At 38.9% G+C, this 25956-nt stretch overlaps 2 protein-coding genes across 3 annotated transcripts; one reads left to right on the top strand and one right to left on the bottom strand.

Annotated features, from left to right (window-relative positions):
* Positions 1-6716: 6716 nt before the first annotated feature.
* RAD17 (RAD17 checkpoint clamp loader component) lies at positions 6717-22368 on the bottom strand. The gene is made up of 16 exons (XM_048930477.1): positions 22222-22368; positions 21580-21855; positions 20747-20830; positions 19933-20089; positions 19356-19492; positions 18275-18327; positions 18055-18180; positions 17902-17971; positions 17147-17258; positions 15222-15416; positions 14015-14100; positions 12833-12979; positions 12266-12412; positions 11450-11570; positions 10586-10643; positions 6717-9686 (listed from the first exon to the last, which is right to left on the bottom strand). The coding sequence occupies exons 1-16, from the start codon at positions 22261-22263 to the stop codon at positions 9434-9436; spliced, it is 2064 nt and encodes a 687-aa protein (XP_048786434.1). The 5' UTR covers positions 22264-22368; the 3' UTR covers positions 6717-9433.
* Positions 22369-22379: 11 nt separating this feature from the next.
* AK6 (adenylate kinase 6) lies at positions 22380-25174 on the top strand. Of its 2 annotated transcripts, none has more exons than XM_048930483.1 (5): positions 22380-22481; positions 22925-23017; positions 23319-23377; positions 23482-23627; positions 23775-25174. In XM_048930483.1, the coding sequence occupies exons 1-5, from the start codon at positions 22454-22456 to the stop codon at positions 23962-23964; spliced, it is 516 nt and encodes a 171-aa protein (XP_048786440.1). In that variant the 5' UTR covers positions 22380-22453; the 3' UTR covers positions 23965-25174. The 2 variants fall into 2 exon arrangements, with proteins under 2 accessions (XP_048786440.1, XP_048786441.1); XM_048930484.1 differs by lacking the exon at positions 22380-22481 and adding an exon at positions 22509-22739.
* The last annotated feature ends 782 nt before the right edge of the window (positions 25175-25956 follow it).

Raw genomic sequence — 25956 nt, 5'->3', positions numbered from 1 at the left:
CTTCCTTGGAGATGAGTCAAGACTTGTCTGGACACTTATCTGTGGGACTTACTTTTGGAACCTGCTTTAGCAGGGGGGTTGGACTCAATTATCTCTTGAGGACTCTTTGAACCCCTGCAATTCTGTGATTCTGTGAATCTTTCAATATGTGAATGCACGCAAAAGAAATGAGAGGGAATAAATGATTTCTTTTCCCTTAACTCTTTCCTGCAAAATCAGAAGCAATCCATTATGGGGCTTGGGACCAGACATGCCTTCTCTCCATTGGAATGTTTGAATGTTTGTATTTCTAGCTTCCTCAAGAAATTCAAAATTCTAGTTAAAAGATCATGGTTATATTTGTTCTTTCAATGTTGGAATGCTAAGTGCATGAGAGGTCACAACTGGATTCAAAGTCCTTTCCAAGTCTTACGTTCAATTTCTGTTAATATCTTTTCTACACTCAACATTTTCAGGTTTTACCTGTTACTATTGCGTTTTTATGAAGTAAAGTGAAGGTTTTCCCATCTGGAATTCTTCAGTCAGAAACTGTACAGCAGAAACAAAGCTAGTGGGAATTATTTGATCACACAGAACTATCACAGAATCATTATCTAATAAAATCACACAGTAGTTTGAAATGGAAAGGACATCTACCTGGATTAGTTCCAACATCCCTGCAATTGGCAGAGACAGGATCCACTGCATCATGTTGTTTGAGGTCCCGTACAACCTGACTTCCAACACCTCCAGGAAGGAGGCATCCATGGCTTCCCTGGACAACTGTGCCATCATCACCCTCTGAGTAAAGAAGCTTTTCCTTGCATCTCATCTAAATATAACCTCTTTCACTGTGAAACACTACCCCATTTCCTATCACTACTCCCCCTGTCAAAGAGCAAACTTTGCACATCAATGTCAGACAGGTCTTAGACTGCCTGAGTCTGGTGATGCCTCAGAGGTTCCTTTTCTGAACTTTCCAACACAGCAGAGGGCCTTGGCTTTCACTTATTTCTCCCCCACTCACTGAGACTGCAGTCAGTTCTGCAAACACAGAGATCATCTTCATTTACAGTTGTAAATACATAGGTAGAAAATTGAATCAAAACCCAAGTACTGTAACTTGCCAAAGGAGAAACAATTACATGACAGTTTGTTGTAACGATTACCCCTGTCAAGTGGGTCAGTTATAATATAAATTGCTTGGGGAAAATGTCAAGCATAAGTTAAACTCTAGTGATTGGCTGTAAAAAGAACAATCTTCTGGAAGAAACTAAAAAATCCAATTTCACTAAAAAGTAATTTCTCTTTTGCCTCTCCTGGAAAGCACAAGCTTTGGAAGAGAAAGGTGTCATGTCTACATGCAAATCCTAACTAAATATGAAGGATTTCTTTACAGATCTGTCTTCAAAGAGCATCAGAATAATCCAGTGCATTTTACAATTTTGAATGCAGGGAAAACACAGAGCCCTTAAAAAATTTTCACTCACACGTAATGTTGAAAATCTGATTCTCAGAATGAACCGCCTCAGAAACAAAGCTTACAGGAGTCAAGCACTGCTGTCTCCTGGAGAAAACTATTTCATTACAACTTGCCAGGCCCCGAGGTTAGAAAATGTTGTAACAGCCCATCCAACCCTCTCCATGATGCCCTGGGCCAGGAGCCCAGAGCCAGTCCCACTCCCTCGCTCCTGGTGACACCCCTGTCCTGCCAGCCCCCATAAGGTCCCATGGTTCCAGCCACCTGACATCCTAACAGAGCCTGACTAGCAAAATACATCTTCACTATTCTCTCTGAGCTTCTGCATTGTGATGATTTAAAGATCCTCCTTTTTTTTAATGTTTGTCTGTCACTTGTAAAAATAATTAATAAGCTTTTGGTTGATTTCAAGTAAATTTGGCTCATTTGTTAGATTCAGCAGTTCTGGGAGAGAGTCGTGTTCCTGACTGGAAGGGAAAAAGCAGTGCCAAAGGCAGAACTCTCCTAATATTTTCAATCCAATTTTCCTGGTAACTCAGGTATTCCCAACACTTTGTTGTTGAATTGCCACCATCAGACCTCAGCCCTGTGATAAAGTTATGTGACAGCTACTTGAAGCATACAGCAGGTTTGAAGGGCAGACGGTTGCTTGAAGAATGAATGTGCAAGAACAGACAGCATTAGAGGAGATTAAAATAAATTCTGAGAAATCTGCTTTGGATTACTATCCGAATTCCTAGATGACTGAGTGTAAAACACCATTTTGAAAATGCCAAAGAAAACCAGCAGCAGTAGATTCCTCTTTTGCAGAAAGTTACTGAGCTTCTACCCAAAAATAACAGAGAAAGTCGCAGGGTTTTATTTCCCTGGAAATTAACCTCTCACACAAGTTCAATTGCATGTATATTCATAAAGAACAAATATAAACCAGAATTTCTGGTCTTGGAGGGGAAAATGCCCTGATCACCTGTGGATCTAGCAAGCTGAGCTCCCCTGAGATAACTAGCAGCAACATGTTCTGAGATATTGCTCTGTTCTTGCAGGATGTTCCATCATAAAACCAGGTGAAAAATACAAGATTCACTGATGCTCATTCTATTCTATTCTCATCTTTATTCATGAGTAGTACACATACATGTGTAAGCTTATTCAAAACACATATGTATATATACGTGCATTTACATACATGCTTAAACAGACTGAACACAGACAGATTTATAAACACATGATCCTTAGATTTATAACTACATCATCTTTAGTCTCATAGCATTGTCATACAGAAATCTGCTTTGAAGGAGTGATCAGCCACCAGTTTGTTGGTGCAACCCAACCACCTCCTGTCAAAGTATTTCCTGCATATTAATGATTAAACTATCCTGTAGCAGAAAATCCATCCAAAGTAATTTTAAATACCAGGAAATTAGGAAGTTTATATATATATGGTCCACAGAAATATCAAAGAATGAGTGAGAGCTGAATAATTACAGCCATACCCCTTTTAAGACATACATCCTACTACTTTCTAGGCAACAGATAAAGGATTTTTGCATGAGATTTTAGGTGAACATGTGGAGTCATGCTGAACAACAGCAGAACCACTGAATGTTACATTTCACTTTGTTATCTCAGAAGCACCCTGGTAGACAAGCCCATCCCATACTCACAAATCTGCAACTAGTAATTCTGATGATTGTCTGCTAATTATTCCCCATTTTTAATATGGAGAGCATTTCTGGATTAGTTCTGCCAGATGTATACAGACACAGAGCTGTTTTAACAGTTAGTGAAACAGCAGCGACCCTGCAGTGTTTGCAATCGCCTGTCAGGAAGCACTGCCTGCTGTGTGCCTGCCACAGCTAACAGGATGAACCAGGAATGAAAGAGAGGCATCTAGTGGCAAATCTGCACTGCTCTTTGCATCTCATGATAAAAGTTCCAGTATTGCAGTTGTGATCAACCACCATTTCTTTGAAAGAACTGTTTAATATTATGAATGAAAACACATGAAAAACAAAGAGGATTTTTTTTTTCTCTCACAGTTGATAGTCAGGACTGTTAGAAAAGGAGCTGAGGTCTTTATATTTGCTCCTTAATTTTTTTCATTTTCCTTCATCAATGGAGAGAGGCCATGCTGCAGTTAATGATACTTCTACCCATGAAAGCATTTACAGAAATAGAACCACTTGTGATGTTGCAAACTTCACAGTCTAAAGATCAGCTGCTGGAGCTGTAGAAACAAAGAGCAAATAGTTCTGAGCATAAACAGAACATAATACCAAGGAACTAGCATGATGGTAAAAAGTGTCATAGTTGCTTGTGCCTCATTTTGAAGATTCTAATGATATGATAGAGATGGGAAATTCTAGATACAGAATCATAGAATGGTTCGGTTGGAAGGGGCATCAAAGACCATCCAGTCTCAACCTCCTGCCATGGACAGGACCGCCACCCACCAGATCAGCCTGCCCAGGGCTCCATCCAACCTGGTCTGGAATGCCTCCTTGAACACCTTCACTTAGAGTATGCTGGTGTAGACTGGCTGAAACATTTCAGAATTTGCCAAGTGTACCACAAAATACTGCCTCTGAGAAAACTCAAGTTGGATAAATCAAACCCAGTTTAGTTAAACTAAACTCAGTCCTGAGTGGATTCAGCCTGAATTGAGCAACTCAGGCTGAAAATACAGAGAGACCCTCATAAACAGAATTCATATAGATAGATTGTTGGAAAAGAAGTGCAGAAGTTATGCTGGACCACTAATAAACAAAGCCGAAGCTGAGACAAGATAACATCAGTGATGGAAAAGAGTTTCTAATACAAAGCCAAATTAATCTCATGAAGTGCAGGTAAATATTGAAGACGAATTTTTATTAAAATGGATCAAATGGGCAATCTTTTTGCCTGGAAGTGGAATTTTAGAGTTGCTATCAACATATGAGGAGCAAAGAGACTTGCAATCCTAGTCCAATGTCTGCCAGCAATCTGTTGTGGAATCATAGAATCACAAATTGGAAACGACCTCAAGGAACATTCAATTCCCTGTCATGGGCAGACCTGCCATTCACTAGATCAGGGTTCCATCCAATCAGGCCTTGAATACCTCCAGAGATGGGCATCCACAACCTCTTCAGGCAACCTGTTCCAGCACCTCACCACCCTCTGAGTAAAAATCTTTTTCCTAACATCTAACCTAAGTCTGTCCTCTTTTAGTTGAAAGCCATCCCCCCCTTGTCCCATCACTATCAGACAGTGTAAAAAGTCAGTCCCCATTGTGCTTCTAAGCTCCTTTCAAATATGGGAAACCACAGAAAGGTCTTCCTAGAGCCTTCTCCAAAGTGTACAAGCCCATTTGCCTCAGTCTTTCTTCATAGGATAGGATAGGAGCTATAGCCCTGACAATCTCTGTGGCATTATTTTGCATGACTCCAACAGTCCCACATTTTTCCCATACTGGGGGCCCTAGGCTTGGATGCAGTACCTCCAAATGGGATCTCACAAGGGTAGAGCAGTGGGGGACAACCACCTCTCTCTGCTGCCACACCTTTGTTGATGCAGCCCAGGATACAGCTGGCCTTCTGTGCTGCAGGTGCACACTGCTGGCTCATGGACAGCTTTTCATCAAACACAAGCACTAGAATAGGTTGTTCAGAGCAGTGTGGAGTCTTCTTCTATGGAGATAAGCAAGACCTGGACAGCTAATTGTGCAACCTCCTATAGGTTACCTGCTTAAGAAGGGGGGGTTGGATGCAATGACCTCTCAAGGTCCTTTCCAATCCCTGCAATTGTGTGATTCTATGGAATTGTTCTTTCTCTTTTTGTTCACCTACTTAGAAACTAGAAGCAGCTCAGATTAATGTCTCATTCACAATTTCTGAAGGAATGTCCTAACAGTGGCAAATTACTACAAATGTGGATGGTTTTTCATTGAAGCATTCCCAACCATGATTGCAAGTCTATGCATAAATGTGTGCAGTACATATAGACTTCTAATTTGCAGAAGCCATAGTGTTAATATGCAGCAATAATGCATGTTATGGTATTGCCAGCTGTTAAGTGATACAACTTTCTAAGCTGCGTTCACTCCTCCATGTTTTCTCCAGACTTAAGTAATTCAAGATAGCTTCTAGTCAACAGTATGACTTCTTTGCCCTCACAAATTGCTTAATATACACCAGCAAACACAATAAAGGTACTTCAATAAGGACTTGTAAGCTTATTTGAACTGAGGTAGTCTCATAAACGAAGCTTCACTTACATGAATTTCTGAAGCAAGAGCTTCAATAGTAATTGCAACATTGCTTGCAGGATTGGCTGACAAAGGAAAAGAGACAAATTAAAAAATGATAAACTATTCCATTAAAAGTACTATCATGAATTATGATCTTAACCTTTTTGAAAAATGTCACTTCAACATGAAACTGAATGTACTTTACAAGACTGCAAATCTGAATTTCAGTGTGAAATAGTGTTTTGCAGAATTTTAGTCTTTTTGCAAGAAATTCCACCTACTAAAAGAATGAGAAAGTATGAAACTAAACTGATGAAAAGAATGCTCATACAGCATAGAACAGCATATAATAAATTAGTTTTGATGGTGTGACAGAGATTTCCAATTGGAATTAATCCTAAATGCACAAAACCTGTCCTTAATCAAATACGACAAGGTTCTGTTATTAACAACTCTTAATTCACAGAATCACAGAATGGTTTGGGTTGGAAACCACCTTAAGGACCACTCAGTTCTCAGGGACAACTTACGCTAGATTAGGCTTCCCAGCGTCCAGTACAAATTGACCTTGGAACAGTTCCTGGGAGGTGGTATCCTAAAACTCTCTGGGCAAGTAGTTCCAGTATCCAAGCACTCTCACAGTAGATTTTTTCCTTTTATCTCATCTAAATCTACTGTCTTTTAGTTTAATACTTAACACTTCTACACACCCTGGTGAAGAATCTTTATCCATCTGTCTTGTAGGTCTGCTTTAATTATTGGAAGGCCATAGTAAGACCATCACAAAGCTTCCTTTTCTCATTGTAATGGAAAATTATTGGATGAAATAGCCTAAAATGCATACTCCCATTGTATCTTGTTCTGTAATAATACCCCAGGTGAATAAAATCAATTACAAAACTTATTAGAAGTTCAGTCTTCAGACACCATTCTGCTCTGTTAGCAAAAGAGAATATATCCCAAATAAGTCTTAAGCACAAAAGTAAGTTATGTAAAAATATCTCTTTATTTTTTAAATACAGAGCCGTGGTACTTATTACAATTTGAATCATATACTTCCTTGGAGAATAGCTTTCTGAAGGATGAATATGAAATACATGTTTTACCTGCTTTCAAGGTATGAAAGACAAGAAGTTGGTTTGGATTTCTATTTCTTTGAAATTTCATCTGAAATCTGGAAAGAAAACTCCAACTCCAATGTGTCATTCTTTTCCTCTTCAAACTAAGTACCAGGGGACTTTACAAACAAGCACGCTTGCAGAGTTCAGGTAGCACATTTAAACCTGAGAAGTCCACTGCCCCAAGTTCATCTCTTCCCATCTGCGCAAGGGATGATTTTGGCATATGCAGGTGAATCCAGCGCTTTTTCTCTGGCTGTCTTGCATGCAGGTGATGTGCAGAGCACTGCATATACAACTACATTTACAGGGGGAGTAGGAAGAGCCCAAGTATGAGCCACAGTGGTTTCTCAAAGGCTGGTGTGACGTTGGAATTATTTGGCCACACCTTAAAAATTATGTATGATACACATTACTCCTATCCAAAAGTCCCCAAACTATTCCTGGAAAGTAATTACTGTGTTTTTAGAAAAGACATTTCTGCTCCCAGCTTAGAATAATCTTTTGATGGCAGACAACACCTTTCTGGGATTTTTGTTTGCAATTATACTATATAATGCCTCAGAAAAACACATTTCCAGTGCTTCTAATCACTTTCCCTTTAAGGACATGGGCAATCTCTCTGGGCAGAAAGAATTTAACAACCTGAACATCATTTGCAGTAGCACATTACTGAAACAGCAGCAGCACACCAATGGACAGACGGAGGCTGTATTCTAAATACATCAACAGATTAATTCTGAGTTCAGTTTACAATTAAATGATTTTAAAAAAAAAAAGGCACTTGCTTTCTTTTCAGTGTTTCTCTTCTTTCTGTAACTGGGATAACATTGCTCAGGGAAGCAAAGGCTGTTTTTTTCCTTCCAGAGGTTGGAGAGTGGGCTGTAGCAGCAACTCAGTCTTGTACCTGCTTGCAACTGAAGCTGAATGTCCCTGCAACACATCTAGAACTTGCATAGTTTGAGGCATTCATCCCACTCACACATTTTGAACTCCATTGCAATTCCGGCATCAGAGAATTTATATGTATTTATATTATTGCAATATAAATTGTGGGAGTTTTGGTGGCACCTCCACATAAAAAAGGTTTTATGGTTGTGATTTTGAATCCCCTAGACGACAGTAATATGTCTCTATTGCTGAAGTTTATCATTAACCAAGTGTTGAGTGCTTTAGTAAGGCCAAGGCCAACAGTAATAACCAGAAGTTGATGTTAAAGAACTTTCTTGTTACTATTATTACTTCATACTATTATCAAGAAAGCTCAAAAACGCGAAGTAGCTCAGAGTTTTGATTAGAGTGAAAATGAGTATAGCACAAATTACCATCCTTCAGTACTAGACTCCCTCTATGAGCTCAGGAGGGTCCAGATGGCATTTTAGTGACACAAACCTGCAGGAGGCCTGGATAAACTGAGTCTTCACCTAAACTAAACAGGGACCACCCCATCCCACGCATCCCATATAAGGAATGGAATAAGTAGAGCTGTAGTAAATTGAAGATGTAAATTCCCCCTCTTCAAAATTAAACACTTGTCATAAAGACAACGCCTGATCTTTCATAGGGGACAAAGCAAGAGCATTCAAAATTGGCAGCAATTCTAAATTTATGTTGGATTAGTGTATTTTTTTTTTAAATTTGTATGCTAGCAATACAGAATGCAAACATATCACACATTCAAAATAAGTTGTTTTGATCCTTGCTTTCTTATTTATGCAGTAACACTAATTACAATGATGTGAGATATGATGTATGTAAGGGATTTATGATTTCACACAGGGACCCAAACAACAAGAAGTATTTAACAGTCTATTCTGATAAAGACAAAACACTGAGTGTCAGTAGCCAAACATGAAATTATTCTTTGTTCCAGCCTAGCTAATTTAAAGAGGAAAACTACATGACACCATTGACTTCCTACCAAATAAAAATAGGACAAGAACTTCTGCTTAACTGTTGTATTTGCACCTCAATAAATTATCAAAAAAATTCAAAAACAAATCCAAACTAAACTGTTGTACAGCACATGTTCTATTTATAAACGTTAAAATATCTCTAGCAGATTACAGAACAGCATTCATACAGTAGTTTTATTTACATCATCAATACAAGATATCAAAGTTTTTACATATCCCCTTAAATCTCCTCTTTCAGAAGGTTCAAGCTTCCAAACAGAAATTTTTCTGAAGACATACACTTTAGAAAAATCTTCAAATGCTGGTAACTTACCAAATGTGTAAATAGGAACACATTGTAAAACTCCGAAGTAAATGAAGATGTGTAAAAAAAAAAACAAAAAAACAAAAAAAACAATAACTTAAGAATGGCACTGATTAGCTACAGCCTCAAACTATTTAAATTTATCATTTATTGTTCTCCCTTCGTCTCAGTATACTTTTATGGCTCAGAACAGGCAGGGAATAGCCTGTGATTTAGTATTCTGATCAGGTCTGATCCTGCAAAGCTATGAGGAAGATAAAGAAAAGTGTCTTGATACTGACACTGTTATGTTTAGACTGGGCCTCCCAGCCCACCTGCACTCCGTTCAGCAGACCATACTCATTTTAGCAAAGCCCTTTGGCACATAATAATCTATCAGCTAAGTCAGTGGCTGATGCTTTGTTGGACTTAGTCACTGTCATATTCCTCTATATTTAATTCATCTTCCTCCATAGCTACTAGAGCAGCAACAGGCTGAGGCTGACTGCAAGGCAGTTCACTTCCACTGCGCTGGCTGGATGACAGGGGCAGTCCATCCCAATCGTTCTCATTTGTTCTATTTTCCTCCATCTGTACAGCCACCTCAGCAGGGTCCTCCTCACAACCAACAAATAAGTCTGGAACTCCAGGATCTTTATCAGTAAGCGTTTCAAGCTTTAACCTGTAAAATAACCATTACAAGAGTAACTCGCCATCAAACAAAACAAAACCAGCCAGCCAAAGCAACCACTGCACTTCCTGCTCTCCCACACCTCTTGCATAATATCCAGGCCCTCCCTGTTCACTGATGCCAAACAGCTTTCACATTTTCTAGCAGTAATATCCCTGTCAGTCTTAGTTAATTAAGTTATACAAGTTTGTTTGTTTTTTTAAATTTATATCCTCACCTTCATTATCATGTTTTACACCTGTGTGCACATCTTCCAAGCCCAGAACTCAACACTATGCATAAGCTACACAAGACACTACGAAAGACAGAAATTTCTCTCAGATAAAGAAAAGCAACACAGAGCCTCACACCAGAGCTATGGCAACAGCAAAATACAAAAACATGTCTGTGTTCTGTTAGTCTCTAGCACCCACTGTTGCCTGAAGTTTCTCCTTACGGTGGCAGTGGATTTGCTCCTTTCCTAAAGCAACATGAACTGCTGTCAATGAAGTGACTGACAGCAGCCCACGGAATGCCAGCCATGACAGGCAGCAACTGAACTTGAAACAGGCAACTTCAGAAAAGAAATGAAGAGAAATTCTTTTCACATATTATCTTCCCTTTAGTATTTGGACTTCAATTTCAGTGTTGTATCAGTGCTCCAGTGCTGAATTGTATCAATTCAGCAGTATCAGTGCTCCATTAAAATTGGTCTTGCTAATTATAAACAGATTTGAACTAGAAACAATTTTAGCTTCCAAAGTTAGAAACGGTCATGCTGCAAATGGAGGAAAATATCACACCACAGATACACACTAATGATATTTTTTGTATGAAATGGCTCCTCCTCGGTATATGTTAAGGGAAAGACAGCATTTTATTTCCTTAAAGAAAGTAAAAGACAAGTCTACCTCCCAAAATGTCTTTTCAATGGCAGCCTCCCAACATCTTGGATAAAAGCAATCTGAGCTGAGAACAAAGAATAGCCAGTATTATATTGAGTACATCGTAACACACTTAAAATTGAACGCATTGGAAAACAAGCAGTTTTTAAGTTTGCTTAAGTGGTCCTGTAAAAATCTGCAGTAATTTGGCTATCAAAACAGCTTAAATAACTGCCATAACATATTTGCACATTCCCTACACAATAAAATAGAAAAACAATCATCAGCTGTGAAATTGTTCTGCAGTTATTAATACGCAGCCTACAAAAAGAATTCATCCAGATGCCACGGCCTTATATAAGGCTTTTATTAGAAGCAATTATCACGGTGTAAGCGACACAGCTGTCTGAAAAGTAATTTCCAAATTATTTATCATACAAAGAAAACATTTTCTGCATGAATTGTCTTCTCGTGGATTGTCTTACATTAGACAACAAAGCACTGTGCACTCTGATCTTATTTACTTCTCCTAGGAAAGGCTCCTCAGAGCCTTTCTAAGACTTAATGTTATTTGATAGGTATCAGCAAGCAAGGAAGGTACAGCTAGAATTGTCTTCTGCATTTCCAAAAGGCTTTTCACTAAGTCCCCTAATTAAAGGGCTCTAAAAGAAGCCTTAAGACTAAAATAACTACTTTTTTTGTTGTTGTTGTTTTTGTTTTCCTTCACTATGAAAAAAGGGAGGTGAAGAGTGAGACTGGCAAGTTTCCTGACTTCACCAAGTTAAATACCTGGTAGTGCTGAAATTTTTCAATATCCTTTAATACCTAGGGTGAAAAAAAACAACAAAAAAACAAAACAAAACACTAAAACAAGAGTTACACTGATCTTACCTTCGTTTCTCATTGGATTTGCTAACTTTGCAAGGTAAGGCAGTAACTCTGTCTGAAGACACTCTGGTGATAAACAAAAGCTTGAAAAGAGAGATTTTGCAGCAGCACAGTTTTCTTGATACTGTAAGAGTTGGGGAAAAATAAAAAATAAATAACCACAATACAAACCCTGCTAAACCAGAACTGACATATATATTCAGTGTGATAAAGAGCAGCAGGACAATTTCCTGGTCTTCTGGATAACTGTGCACAGGCTTGTGAAGAATTAATACAGAAAAGACAGAAACAGTTAAGTTCAGATATACAGATTACAAAACAGCAGTACACGTCTTCACTTTTGTCTTCCACCACACATTAAAGATTTCTCCAAGTTTTTATCCTATAAACACAGCAGGGCAGGTATGCATTCAAATGCAAAAAAAAATGCCAAGAGCTGACACATCTCATAGACAAATTACATCTAAAAAAACCACACAGTACAACAGCAGTAATTTGTTACAGAAGATTTTAAAGTAGTTTAAACTGCTCAAGTTACACTTATTTTTAGAAATATCTTACATTATTTAAACACTAACCATGTAACTTAGGATTAAAACTATCCCAGAAGTATGCCAATTTGAAGAAAGAGAACACTATCAGAGGACTCCATTTTATTTTTCCATTAAAGGAATAAACAATTCAAATGGACCTCCTCATACGAATGTCATTTAGAAGTAGCTTATGTCAATGTATCATATTTCACAATGCATGCAAACCTCATATATATTGCTAAAATCACTAAGATGTAGTAGTTTCCTCAAAGCAACAAGCATTTACCTTGCTATTGATAAAGAACCACTGAGGTTTATGTAAGGGCCGGAACCCCATCCCTCCTTGGCAGTGGGCAAAGGCTCTGGATGAATTTGAATGTATCACACCTCGAGTAGATACAGATGTACTGTACTCTTCCATCACAAGCCGTGACTAAGGAAAAAAAAAAAATGGGCATTACATTAACTTGAGGACTGTGTATAGCACATCTCATTTGAACCAGAACCAACTGGTACCTGCAGTGACACACAACATATCCCACATGTATTTGGGTTAGTGCAGAATCTAGTCAGAGCCAAACAGAACACCAGCCCAAGTTCTTCAGGGAAAAAACATGCAGCCTCTAACACATTTTAACACACTTCTATTCTACTCAAAAACACTTTGTAGAATACATTAGATTGTTCTAAAGTGTTCTTAATACCATATTACGGCATGTATATATACACATATATACGCATACGCACTGTAGCATATATGAGATACAGTGATCAACTATAACAAAATGCTGTCAAGTTGCACAAAAAATGTATATGAAAACATATATAACCTTTATAATGTAAAATGACTTACATTCCAATTAGCACAAAGGACATCAGCAGTACTCAGGTACTCACTGGCTCTCACAACATCATCTATGTCAGTAAAAAATTCTACATAGTTCTGGTGAAGGTACAAATTGAACATGCTTCCAGACATATGTGATTTTTCCACAATATCCTGTGGGGACAAAAAACACGTCCAGATTTTACACAGTATGAAGGAAATGCATCCTATAAAACTATGATACATTTTGATGGTTAGGGAACTGGCACATGTAACCCAAGCAGGGAAAGGATGCCATATGTTGAGACCCTGACAGGCTTGAGAGATGAGCCCATGGAAACCTCATCAAGTTCAACAAGGCCAAGTGCAAGGTCCAATATCTGGGTTGGGGCAAAGAATACAGGCTGGGAGATGGTGGACTGGTAGTGCAGCAGCCCTGCAGAGAAGGGATTTGGAGTACCAATGAATGAAAAGCTGGACATTACCCAGATGCATGTGGCTGCAGCCCAAAAGGCCAACTTCACCCTGCACTGTATCAACAAAGGAGTGGCCAGGAGGGAGGTGATTTCCCCTTCACACTCTGCCCTCATAAGGCCTAACCTAGAGCAGTGCATTCAGCTCTGGGGCCCCTAGCTGAAGAAGAAGACCGACCTGTTAGAGCAGGTCAAAAGGAGAGCCATGAAGATGATCCTAGGAAGACCTCAGGTTGGAAGGACCTTTAGGCAACTTGGTCTAGTAAGAGGTGACCCTGCTCATGGCAGGGTCTGGATAGTCATCAAGGTCCCAAACCATTCATATAGAAAATGAAGGGTTGTTTGTTCCTAAAGAAGGATAAGAGGGGCTGGAAGCTGTTTTCAACCCTGTAATGGGTGACAACAGAAAGGTGAACTCAAAACTCCACTCAATCATGCACAGCAAAAAGATGATAGGCAATGGGCACAGTCTGCATACAAGCCTGCATACAAGCCTGAGGTTCTCTCTGACTTATTGAAGGTACTCAAAACTCAACAGGATTGGGAATCCAATCAGTCTTTGAAGCTAGTCTCTAGAAGTCCCTTCCAGAATAATTATTCTTTAACTCAAGTAGACTGAGTATACATATATTAAGATTAATGAAAAAGCCACTCTGCTTGAGAATATGCATCAATCACTCAGGTTTGTTTGCTTCTTTCTTTTTTTTTTTTCTCCAAATCAAAACTGAAGATGTACCTCAGGGTGGATAAGCAACGTGTCTCGACGGTGTTCTATTAAGTGAGAAGGCAGCTGAGGAAATTCAGATTCTGACAACGGTTCTCCTAAAAGAATTGTATAATCCATAGTCTTTTAGTACCAGAAATGGTTACATTAATGCGTATTACTAAAAAGCTAGGGTAAAGGAAAAGAAGAAAAAAAAGAAGACATTTCAGATGTTACATTCAAAAATCAGAACACAGATGAGACGGGAGCAAGAACAGAAGCATGCAAGTTCACGAACAGAAGCCTTCACACAGACCGTGGACTTGACTAACTAACTTGACTTTACCAACAAGGAGGTTGCACTGTTTCCAGTTTGTGTGTTTATGCCCACATCAATATAGTGAACAGAATGTAATTGGTTATACTATCCTTTATAAAATAAAATCCACTTGAAGATTTTCGTACTCCTTCCTCTCGTCATTTCTTAATTGGTTTGGGGGGAGAAATTCTGTCAATTATTAGGAAAAGGTGGAAAAATTGCATTATGAGTTCTGATTCTGATCACTACAGATAGTAACACAGCATAAATATCTAATTCTTCTGAATGATATTTTTCAAATATTAAAAAAAAAAAAAATAAAGGACAGTAACCATACACGCAGACTAGAGAGGAATACATTTACAGAGCTGTGTCTATAGAAAGCAGTGAAGAGAAACACGGAAAGGGAGACAGGATACTAAAAGGAGAAGTCAAAGAGCCTTTCAGCTCAGAAAGACACACAGGTCTCAAAGGAACCAAGGACTTGAAATAAGGAGAAAGAGACAGCAAAACGAATCAAACCCAAACAGGAAAGGCAGCAACTGAAGGGCTGCAGGTCTGTTTTGTAACTCCAAGAAAACATATGAGGACAGAACATAACCACACAACAAAGTACTGTGCACAAAAGAAAATTCTGGGATAGCTGTCTTTGTGTGCTTGACAGCATGCGGACCTAAAGAAACTAGAGTTACGCATTTTATTACATATGTGTAGTAATTCTCTGATGAAGCATGCATTATTTCTCTTCTGAATACAGACAGCTGCAATCTCAGCTACCAAAAATATTTATTGCTGTTTATTACTGTTACCAATGACAAAACATGTTCATTACAGATCACCTAGCCTTATTTAAGGGAAGGCTATCTATTAATATCTGACATTTTGCTCACTATTGAAGACAGAACAAGTAACTTTCCTTACTTTTGCAGTAAATTATTTTCCCTAGAGCATGAAAAAGAAAGATGGAAGCATCTTTGCCACCAATAGCTTGTATTGCCTGGTCTTCTAAAATATCGGATTTACTTTTCTTCCTCAAGTTATACACTGCTGCTGTTTCATTTTTTAGCGTGGAACTCCGTTTCTTCCTTGACCAGAAATCTTTCTCCAATGACCAATCTACCAATAAAAGCACAACACAGACAGAATAAAGTAACTGGAGTAAAATAAATAAATATAATCCATAGATACAGAAAGTTTTATAAATGCAGTCACCACGAGAAAGCTCATTTATTAAGAAGGCAACCCCATTATCTTCACTAGCAAATTTCATTCCACTTGTAAGCCATTCTAAGGTGCCATTCTAAGAGAGAAGCTGGCATTCTTGCTTACTTACTCTAGCTCTGTATGCCTCTTAAGTTAGCAATCTCTCCTTTATGAATAAAGTACAAGGCAGATGCAAATATATGTAGATAATATTCCCATTACATTTCCTACAATTATCAAACCCAGAAATTGATTTAGTAGCAAAGTCCTCCAAACTGGAGGAAATCATCCTTTAATTAGTTTTTTCTTCTCCGATGATTACCACAGATCCCTTTTACCCATTAATATCACCAAACTGAATACATCATTTATGTACCGAACACACACACCAAGTTACATACTTGTAAAACAAATCCTGCCATCCTTCTGATGGCTTTCAGGAAATGAAAATGGAGGTGAGGTCTCTCCAAAACATCACTGACTGCCTATCTATTATCTAACTGAAACACACCTGAACAACTAAACAATTTCTATTCAACATGAAGTAAGATATTTTCATTAGCATCTAAAGAAAAAAAAAAAAAAATGTGAAAAGAGAATGTATGTATGCCTTTGTTTTCTTCCAAGTTCTCTTTGTAACTCTCATGTTTTTATACTTCCGAAGTGAGTTTTCTTTAAATTAACATAGAAAATCTAAACAGTCTTAAAAACAAGCAGTTTGTCTATGTATAAACTCCTTATCATCCACCAGTAAGCAAGAGCAAACTCTCCTCAGGTATTCCCAACCTACTTTTTATGTACTTAGTGGCATCACCATCAAAATCTTTTTATTAAGAGGAATTTCGTACTTTTTTTTTTTTTTTTTTTTTTTTTTAAGTCTAAATCCTAAGCTACGTTGATGTGGAACATAAGGCTATATGTTGTTTAACGTTGCTGAAAGATGGAATGGAAAGAAACAAATCTGCTACTAGCTTAAAGACATACCACTGAAGTTAAATTCACTTCCTTATTTCTAGGTTGAATATAAATGCTGGCACCCTCTAAAAGTTCCTAGAATGAATTACATGCGCTAGAAAACAGACTGAAAAAAAAAAAAGATTACATATCTTCCATATATTTTTTCTTTACACATTCTGACTTCCAGCGCTTACAAAAGACAGAGAAAAAGTCTCTTCTTCCTACATGGGAAGATCTGAAATAATCCCAATTTTCCCAATTTAAGTTTGATTTGAACGCCATCTAGTCCTGTGCTTTGAAGGCTCCTAATATACTGAACTTCACAAAAAATTTTTCTATTCAGTCAATAACTTCAGAATAGATTATGCTACCTCACAGCTTTTCAACTTACTAACAATCACTTCAGAAATTACACACAAAAAATCAGTGGGCTACTTCAGAAACGGAACAACCTATGTATATTATTAGTAATCACTGAGTTTATATGTAAACAGCAGAATTACCAACACAGCTACCTGAAACAAACAACAACAACAAAACCTGCTCCCTTTTATCACAGCAAGATATCAAGTTTTTCACACAGCCCACATAACCCCACATAAAGGATCTTCAGCACTCAACAGTTTTTCTTCACTGCGGAAGCAGTCAAAGTGTCACTCAATTTCACCAAAATCATAGATATTTACCTTTCATGGAAAAAAACTGGAGGCTGTTTATTGCGCTTCTTATGTCACCTGAACAGCCCTTGCAAAGCAACTCCAGCGAAGTTCTATCAGGAGCATAGTTCTTCTCTCTGTTCTACAGGGAAGAGCAACATTCAAAATAATTACATGGGAAAAGGCATATTTGAGTATTACTTTTACTATAGGTACCCATCCCTGATACAGACCATGAACAGACTATATTATATTATTATATTATATTGAACTCAGCGTATGTTCAGGCCAGGTAAGATCTCCAGCTCAATAAATCACCATATTTTAAATTTCAAGACTAGAGAAAACGACACACAAATTTATTTTGTAACTGCCACTCAGGAGTAGACTAGATTGTAATCTAAAAGCTTGAGAGTACATGAGTTGGGTTAATGGTCTTCAGGTCTTAATGAATACCATAAAAAAAAGTAACTTCTATTCCTATTACTTGTTTTATACATACGGTTTCTGTAAAAGGCAGAATTCTCAGAGGCAACTTCAGACAAAGGGTCAAGGGGATCTCATCTTAAAAACAAGATGGCTTTCCCTTTTCTTCCTTGTATTTTGCTACAGCCTTTCCTGCTCCTACCTCCCCCAACTTCCTCCCTCCTGGGGGCAAAAGCCTGTTACTTGATCAAAGATCAAGCAAATAGCAAAAACAAGTAGGAATAACAAATTTCAGATATAAAAGCCAGAAATCTTTTGGTCCCAGAACTTTGCAGAAGTTCACAGCTTTGACAACTTACCATGTTAGCTTCTGCCGTAGCTATTCGATTAAGAACTTTCATCATGTTTGTTGGTGCAACGGGCTTGAAACTGTTAAATTCCATTAAAAAATGAATTAGTTTCTGAATTCTCATTTATTTTCAATAAATTTTTAATGAGACAGAAGATCTTACCTAATAACTGATATACACAACTCCTCTAGAATTTCTTTGGGGAATAGTAACCTCTGGTTGCTGTCTCCACTGAAGTTATCTGATATTATAAATATAAGAGGACATCTACTTGTACGTACAAATCTCCTAAAGTGAAAAATAAAAACGCATAAGAGGATTCAAACTCCACTATAGTGCAGAGTGGCTAAGGCTAACCATTAAAAACTTATTTATAACTAACCTGAGAATTTCATGTAGACTGCTAGGGTCTCGATAGAATTGGTTTGGCATGTCCTATTCAAAACAAATTAACTGCTGTCATTACATTCAGGTGTAAATATTCTCTCCCGCAGACTAACTTAAGGCGTGCTATACTGCTACATGGTTTTTCTTGCTAGTTAGCTTGGCTTCAACTGTGGCTGAAGCTGAAGATAACTGGGAAGTAGGTAGGGTGAGGGGGGTGGGAGAAGCATAACTTTCTTTTTTTCAGGAAAAACAATTACCTAGGAGAAGCATTTTCTTTCTAATCTTGTTTCCTAAGAAACAGCCTTGGGTGAGAACACTGCCTGCTAGACAATTCTATTCAAAACACACAGATATACACAGAGTAACAGCTAAACTGAAGAAGGCAAGACATAGTGTATCAGATATGAGAGGAGGTAGACAAGGAAGTGACTATATGAACAGAGGTTTTAGGAATCTGCATTTCCCAAGTTATATGGTAGACAACGTTGCTCAGCTGGAACTTCTCTCTCTTCTATTTTTTTTCTTGAAAGTTCACTTTACTAAAGGCTACTTCATTAATTTAGAAAATCTTTCTGTCAAAAAACAATGAGAAGTTCAAGAAGGATGTAGTAGTGTGATATATTCCTGAATTTGTGAAAATAAAGCCTTCTCCTGGATCTCTCGTTATGGCTTATGAGAAGGGTAAATTTCAAATGCCTTATGATTTTATTAATTCCCATGCACTTCTATATTCTCCTGTATCCTCAGTTAACATGTGTAATTTTTACACATGCCTTTGTATATACACAAATATTTCTATGAAGCAAAACACAGTGTGATTTTTTTCAGTATTGTTCCAGTCACTTTTTGAGTATCTATTACTTATTTCTGTATATGAATTAGTGTGCAGTTTCTGTATATGAATTTCTGCAGTTTCAGCAATTATATCATACAGTTTAAGCACAGGTAGAACTTGTTTTCAGCCAGCTGTTGAAGCCAAAAAGTAACAAAGAACTCATGGGCAATAAAGTGCCAACATTAATCCTCCAGCAGCAGCTAGTTAGCACGTCAAGATTATTATAAAAGTTTTCACTTACTTCAACAAGAATAAGCTTTTTATCATTTTCTGAGGACTCCCCAAGCATCTGAAGTTTGTTATATTTATTTGCTCTTAACAGAAAATCCTGAAAGAGAGCTGACTGGGCCTGACTTGAAAACGCATGAGAATTTGAGTCTGAAAAAGAAAACTAATTAAAAATGTGTATTCGATGTTACAGCAAGTAGAATACAAATACCCACAAGAACTAGCACCCACCCATGCTACTTTCAGATAACAGCACTGAAGACCAGCAGCAAAGCCTTTTGGCAAACACATTTCAAATAAAAGATAGTTTTCAAAGGGAAGAGTTCAATGGAAAACTCAAAGATACATTCTTATTTAACTAGTTCAGATGGCATCCAAAACATTACACTGCTTTCTGTACGAACTGCAAACTGCTTTGGAGTAAATGCTGTAAAAAGTAAATCCCTTTTCAGACTATTACTGAACTCCAAGGAGGTGGCTTATATAGACATCAGTCTGACTTTGTAGTCTGTATTTTTTTTATGCTTCTATCTCTGTTACATACAAAACAAATCACAAAATTATCCAAAAAAACAAAATAAAATACTTACTATGGCCAGATATATTTAATAAGTCTTCTTTTGTGAAGTCTAAAGATACTGGATTGGTCCATTCTTGCACTTGCACACCAAGATCTTTTGCTAATATTTGTATAGTTGCTGTCTTTCCACAGCCAGCAGGACCAGTTAACAGCAAAACACAGCCACCCTGACAGAGAAAGAAAATAACACCAAACATTTTGAATAAAGATTAAATGTAGACTGATGATGAATACCGTTATCTTTCATACAGCAAAGATTCTCTTTTACAAATAAGAAGAGGTAAATAGTTCGAGTTTTTAATTACCTATTCAGTACTCAGAAAGAACTAGAGCAGAAATCTGCAAGGCTTGCTCTCAGCTTCTGCATGGCTAACTGCATGCTATATGGGGTACCAAGATAATATAAACGGAACAGAAGAATCAGGTGAAAAGAATACTAGCCAGTAAATGATGCATTTGTATAAGAATGCCTAACAACCCAGAAATTAAAAGCATCCTATTACACTATTACATCAAGTCACTACGACTAGAAGTTTGCCTCACTATTTAAAATCATACTGCTGGAGATAAAATGCAGTTATAAAAGCACACCAAGCTGAATGTATGAATTGACTAGATGCCAGAAAATAATGCTGCTGAGCAAAAACAGAATCCATCTCTACTTCTCTTTGCGTAGGGCTTGTGGGTTGGCTTGTGGTTTGCTTGCTTTTTTTTTCAGGTTTTGTTCTTTTTGTTTTGTTTTGTTTTTTTTCAATTAAATTAGAATTCAATCCAATTTGGTTAGACAATTTTGTACCTCTACCTGCTAATTTCACCAAAATTACCTGCTTTGGCTGTCTCCGAAATATATGTATTTTTAACCATGTTTCAACTTCTTCAATTTTCTTCTTTTGGACAGCAAGGTCATTCTAAAACAAGATGAAAAATGTATGAAATGAATTTATAAGTATGCATAAAGTACGTGTATAAAGTTTTTAAAACTTTAACGATGAAATTCAAGAACAGAAAACAGGCTGAGTAAAATAACAGCTGTGTATGCATATGTTTCAGTTACATACACTATGCTTTAGAAGTAAATGAAGGACAATCATTAGAGCTTATTTCCTCAAACAACCAATTTCCCATTCCTTGCAGCATGGAAATAATGAATGATTTTTGATTCCTAAAGTAACAACATGATCTTCCAGTGTGATTACACACAAATGCTTTGCAGCTATTGCTAGAACTGATCCTTGACTCTAATACTACGTGGATCTTTCTAAATTTCTAGTCTTGTGACTCAGTTCCTCACCATAGCTGGACTACTAAAAAATTAAATATGAAATACAAGTACTGCATTAACTCATTTCTCTCTCTTTTCACTAGTTGTGGATTTTCCTTGAATTCGTAACTGTCAGATTTGACAACAGATTCAGAAGTTTAGGTGTTGATGGACAGGAAATGTCAGTAGCTTCATATCCTCCAGAAGCCTGCTAGAAGGCATACATCCTACAGATATATAGCACATTATAATCTTCATTACAGACAGTATATAATCAAATCAGAACTTCAATGCCCCCATAAAACAGAACATATTTAACTCCTGATCAAGAAGGATTACAAAGAAAAGCATTATATATAACGTTACTAGTAAATTTGCACTTCAAATCTCTCATACCTGAGTTTCAGGTTTGTATTTATCTACCCATGGCTCATCTTGAGACTGGTTCCAGTTTATTCTGGACTTGTTACAAGGCAGATCTACTGAGGACAACTTTGCTCTTTTTCTTGACAGGACTTTGTTTTTGCTGCAGCCCGGCACAGCAGACAGGTCTTTCTTCTGCTGATGATTTCTCCCAGAGTTGCCTTTGTGTGACTTTTCAGGAATCACGGTAGAAGAAATATCTGCACTTCCAAAGAAATCATCAAACGAACAGGCCAACCAATCTGTCGCCTGGTAAAATACAAGGAATTGCTATTGTTACAGCATTACCTTCCCTCTTCACACGGGTGCAATCTGAAAATCCTATCAGGCACGCACAGAGAATACCCTGTAAAGGCCTTTAGTAACAATGCTTTTTTAATCCGAGTGCAAACTTTCTAAGAGTTAACAAAGTAAATCACACTTTAGATTCCACAGCAGAGCATTTTGTAGCAAACTGGAAACCAGAACAAGCTAGAGCAGAAATAACTAACACCACCACCAGCGCACAGCATACACAAGCTGTTCTAAAACTGCCGGTTAAAAACATCACTCCCACATGAAGATTAAGTTCACATTGCCTCCACTCGGTTTTAAACTGACCACCTCGAGCCCCACCTCCGCCGGCGCCAGCTGTCGCCCCGCCGCAGTCCCGGACATCCCGGGCCGAGCCGCCGGGCAGCGCCGCGCGACGCGGTGCCAAGCCCCCTTCCGCCGCGACGCGGCCTTCCCGCCGCCTCTGCTTAGCTAACCGCAGCGTGCCTGCGCGCTAAGCCGCCTGCGCGTGACGTCATCGCCGTGCGACGGCGGTAGCGCAGGACCCCTCACGTGTATCCTAGGCGACGGCAGCATGCGGCGCCCCAACATCTTGCTGACCGGTGAGTGGCGGGCTGCGCCAACACGGGCCGGGATGGGCCGCGTCGGGCCGCATTTCCGTGTTCACCCGCAACGTGGAGCCGTTCGGGCCGCGTGGCGGTAGGGAGAGAGGAAATGGCAAGGCTACGTGTGCTTTGTGCGCCATTCGGCCCTGTGAGGTGGCAGACCACTGTCAGAGCAGGAGAGTGGGTTTGTCTTTTCTCCCGTCCCATTCAGAATCACACCTGTGCACGAAATGGGAGTCGTCTTTGTTTACTGTGGTTAGTTTTGGTCTTGTTTAGTTTAAGCGCCCCAGGCATGCTGGATGTCTCTTTTTTCTTCTCATGTACCTTTTTGCCCCTTTTCTTGTACGAACTCGCTGGTATTCGCTGGGGAAAGCTTCCCCCTTGGCTCTACTCCTGGTAGAAGGTTGCCTGAACAGCTGTCTGCCTGTCTTTGTCTTTAGGTACTCCCGGTGTTGGCAAAAGCACCCTCGGCAAAGAGCTTGCATCAAGGACAGGGCTGACCTACATCAGCGTGGGTGACCTGGCAAAAGAAGGTGGGTGGTGTTACAGGACAGTGCTAGGATTCTGTGACTGTGTCAATCCTTGCTTCCAATGCACGTGTTATAGAGCAAACCAAAATGTGACAGAGTTCCCTGAATTGAAATATGTTGGGTGGATTTGTTAAAGAGACCCTCTGCAACAATAACTTGTATTGCATTAATTAATAAATATACATTTATAAATGAAGGGCTCCATGCTACCTTTTGCTGACATCCAGCCAAAGCAAACATGACTGTGAATATTTTTAATAACTCCTGTTATCTCACAAACACGCACAAATCATTTTTGTTACAGAAGAACTGTATGAAGGTTTCGACGAGGAGTATGAATGCCCAATTTTGGATGAAGACAGAGTAAGTTCAGCTTCAAAAAATAGTATCTTTGTATTGCTTCAACCATTTGTGATTTCATGTAGATGTACCACTCTCTGTTTGTTTGTTATTATTTTTTTTGGTAGGTAATTGATGAACTAGAAGGCAAAATGTGCGAGGGTGGAGTTATTGTTGATTACCACGGCTGTGATTTTTTCCCTGAACACTGGTTTCATATAGTGTTTGTACTTCGTGCAGACAACTCAATTCTATATGACAGGCTTGAAAGCAGGTATGTGAGGAGAGTAATTAAGTAAATTGCTATTGTGTAATCTTCATCAGAATTTTTTTCTAAGCAGTAAGATACTGATTTTGTATAAAAAGTGTTATAGTTTTGTATATGTGAGGCTGGCTCTCAGTATTGTTCTTATTTTTTTAGGGGCTACAAAGGGAAAAAGCTACAAGACAATATTCAGTGTGAAATTTTTCAGACACTTTATGAGGAAGCTGTGTTGTCATACAGAAAGGAAATTGTGCACCAATTACCCAGCAACACTCCTGAAGACCTAGAGAGAAATTTGGATCAGATCGTGCAATGGGTTGAGCAATGGACAAAGGACAACAATTGACAACTGGAGAAAAAGCAACTGTTCTAGTTTTGATTGGGATAGACTTAATTTTCTTCTTTTCAGCTTCCCATGCTGCTCTGCCACCATGGATTGCAAATAACAAAATGGCTTGGTTTGGAAGGGGCTTACCTAGTACAGTGCTGTTCAGTAAACAGCTACCTGTTGGGTCCCTCCATCTCAGCCATCACCAGTGGTCTCTCTTTTGATCAGCATTCTCATCAGCACTTCAGGATTCTCAGGATAAAATATTTCCTGACTCATTTCTAACTCTGTAATCTGGTACAGGGTTCCAGACCTAGCTTCTGTTTATCAGCCAATTTAGCCAGACTCAAAAATTCTGGCTTGCTTTCTGAGATTAAGTCACGATCTATCTCTTGTTCTTTTTCCTCTAATTTAGACTGCAAAACTTCTTCCTGATCTAATTCATCTTCCAGTGCCACATGAAGTTATTAACTAGTAGCTACTCACTAAGCTACTAACATTCAGCAGCTAACAGGATCTGTATGCTTTTCATTTATTCCTGCAAGGATTTAACCATTTCATCACTAGTATATCTAATAAAACCTGTCTCTGGGCTGTCACCAGTGCTCCTCCCAACAAAGTATGCATTGTGGCTTTTCTTTCTCTGGCCACAACTTTTGATTTTTTTTGCAAGTGTTGTGATTCCTTCTGCTATAGCTTTGGGATCGTGCCAGTTGTTCTGAGCCCAAACCATTCCCAGTGGGGAAGGGCAAACACTATACCTTTTCAGATTTCCAGTAATGGGAGAAGACTAACACCAGTGTTTCTTGGGCAACCATGGCTTGCCACTGCTCGTACCTCTCCCAGTGTATAGCCTTCATGGCATATAGTTGAGAGATTGCTTCCCAAGACTTCCCACCCACAGTATCAGGTATCTTCCAGCTTACAACTTTGCTGGCATAGTTAGCAGGATTCCCTCATTTTGGAAAGTCTGAAGGCTACCTCTCAGCTACGTGCCAGCCTACCATGGGCAGGGTTGCCACTCAGCAGATCAGGCTGCTCAGGGCCCTATCCTTCCTAATCTTGAACACCTCCAGGGATGGAAGATCCACAACTCTGAGCAGCCTCTGCCAGGGCTTTACCACCTTCTGGGTGAAGAATTGGTTCCTATCATGTAACCTAAATTTTTCCTCTTTCAGTTTAAAGCCATTCCTTTTGTCCTATTACTATTAAACCATGTAAAAACCAATCCCCCTCCTGGAGCCTCCGTGCTAAACACTGCCTATTTTCTCAAAATTTTCTCATGAGAGAGATGCTCCAGCACTTCTGATCGTGTGGTCCTGTTCTGGACCCACTCCAACAGCTCCACAACAATTCTTTCTGTGCTGTGGCCCCAGGCTTGGACACAGTGCTCTAGATGGGGCCTCACAAAAGCAGAGCAGAGAGGGACAATCCCTTCCTTTTCCCGGCTGCCACTTATCTGTTGATGCAGCCCAGGATAGAGTTGACCTTCTGGGCCTCAAAGGTACGCTGCTGGCTCATGTCCATCTTTTTATCCACCAGGACCCCAAAATCCTCCTCTGCAGGGCTGCTTACAGTAAGTTCTTCTTCCAGTCTTTACCTCTGTCTGGGATCACTGTGATACAAATGCAATTCCTTGTGCTTAACCCTGTTGATTCATGTGGGCTCATTTCTGATCTTTCTGGATGGTGTCCCTCCTTTCCATCCCTTACATTGTGTCTACTGCACCAGTCAGATTAGTGAAATCATCAAACTTACTGAGGGTATGCTCAATCCTACTGTCAATGTCATTGATAAAGATGTTGGAAATACCAGTCCCAAGATGGACCCCCAAGGGACACCACTTGTCACAGGCCTTCATCTAGACATAGAGCTGTTCATACAACCCTGTGGCTCTGACTATCCAACCAATTATTTATCACCCAATAATCCACCCTTCACATTCCTGTCTCCAGTTTGAAGATAAGAAAGTGTTGCGTGATCATGACAAAAGGCCTGCACAAGTCCAGT

This window comes from Lagopus muta, chromosome Z (assembly GCF_023343835.1).
Source record: "Lagopus muta isolate bLagMut1 chromosome Z, bLagMut1 primary, whole genome shotgun sequence".
In the NCBI taxonomy this organism is placed as follows: Eukaryota; Metazoa; Chordata; class Aves; order Galliformes; family Phasianidae; genus Lagopus; species Lagopus muta.
This window is presented reverse-complemented; position numbering and strand designations above follow the sequence as displayed.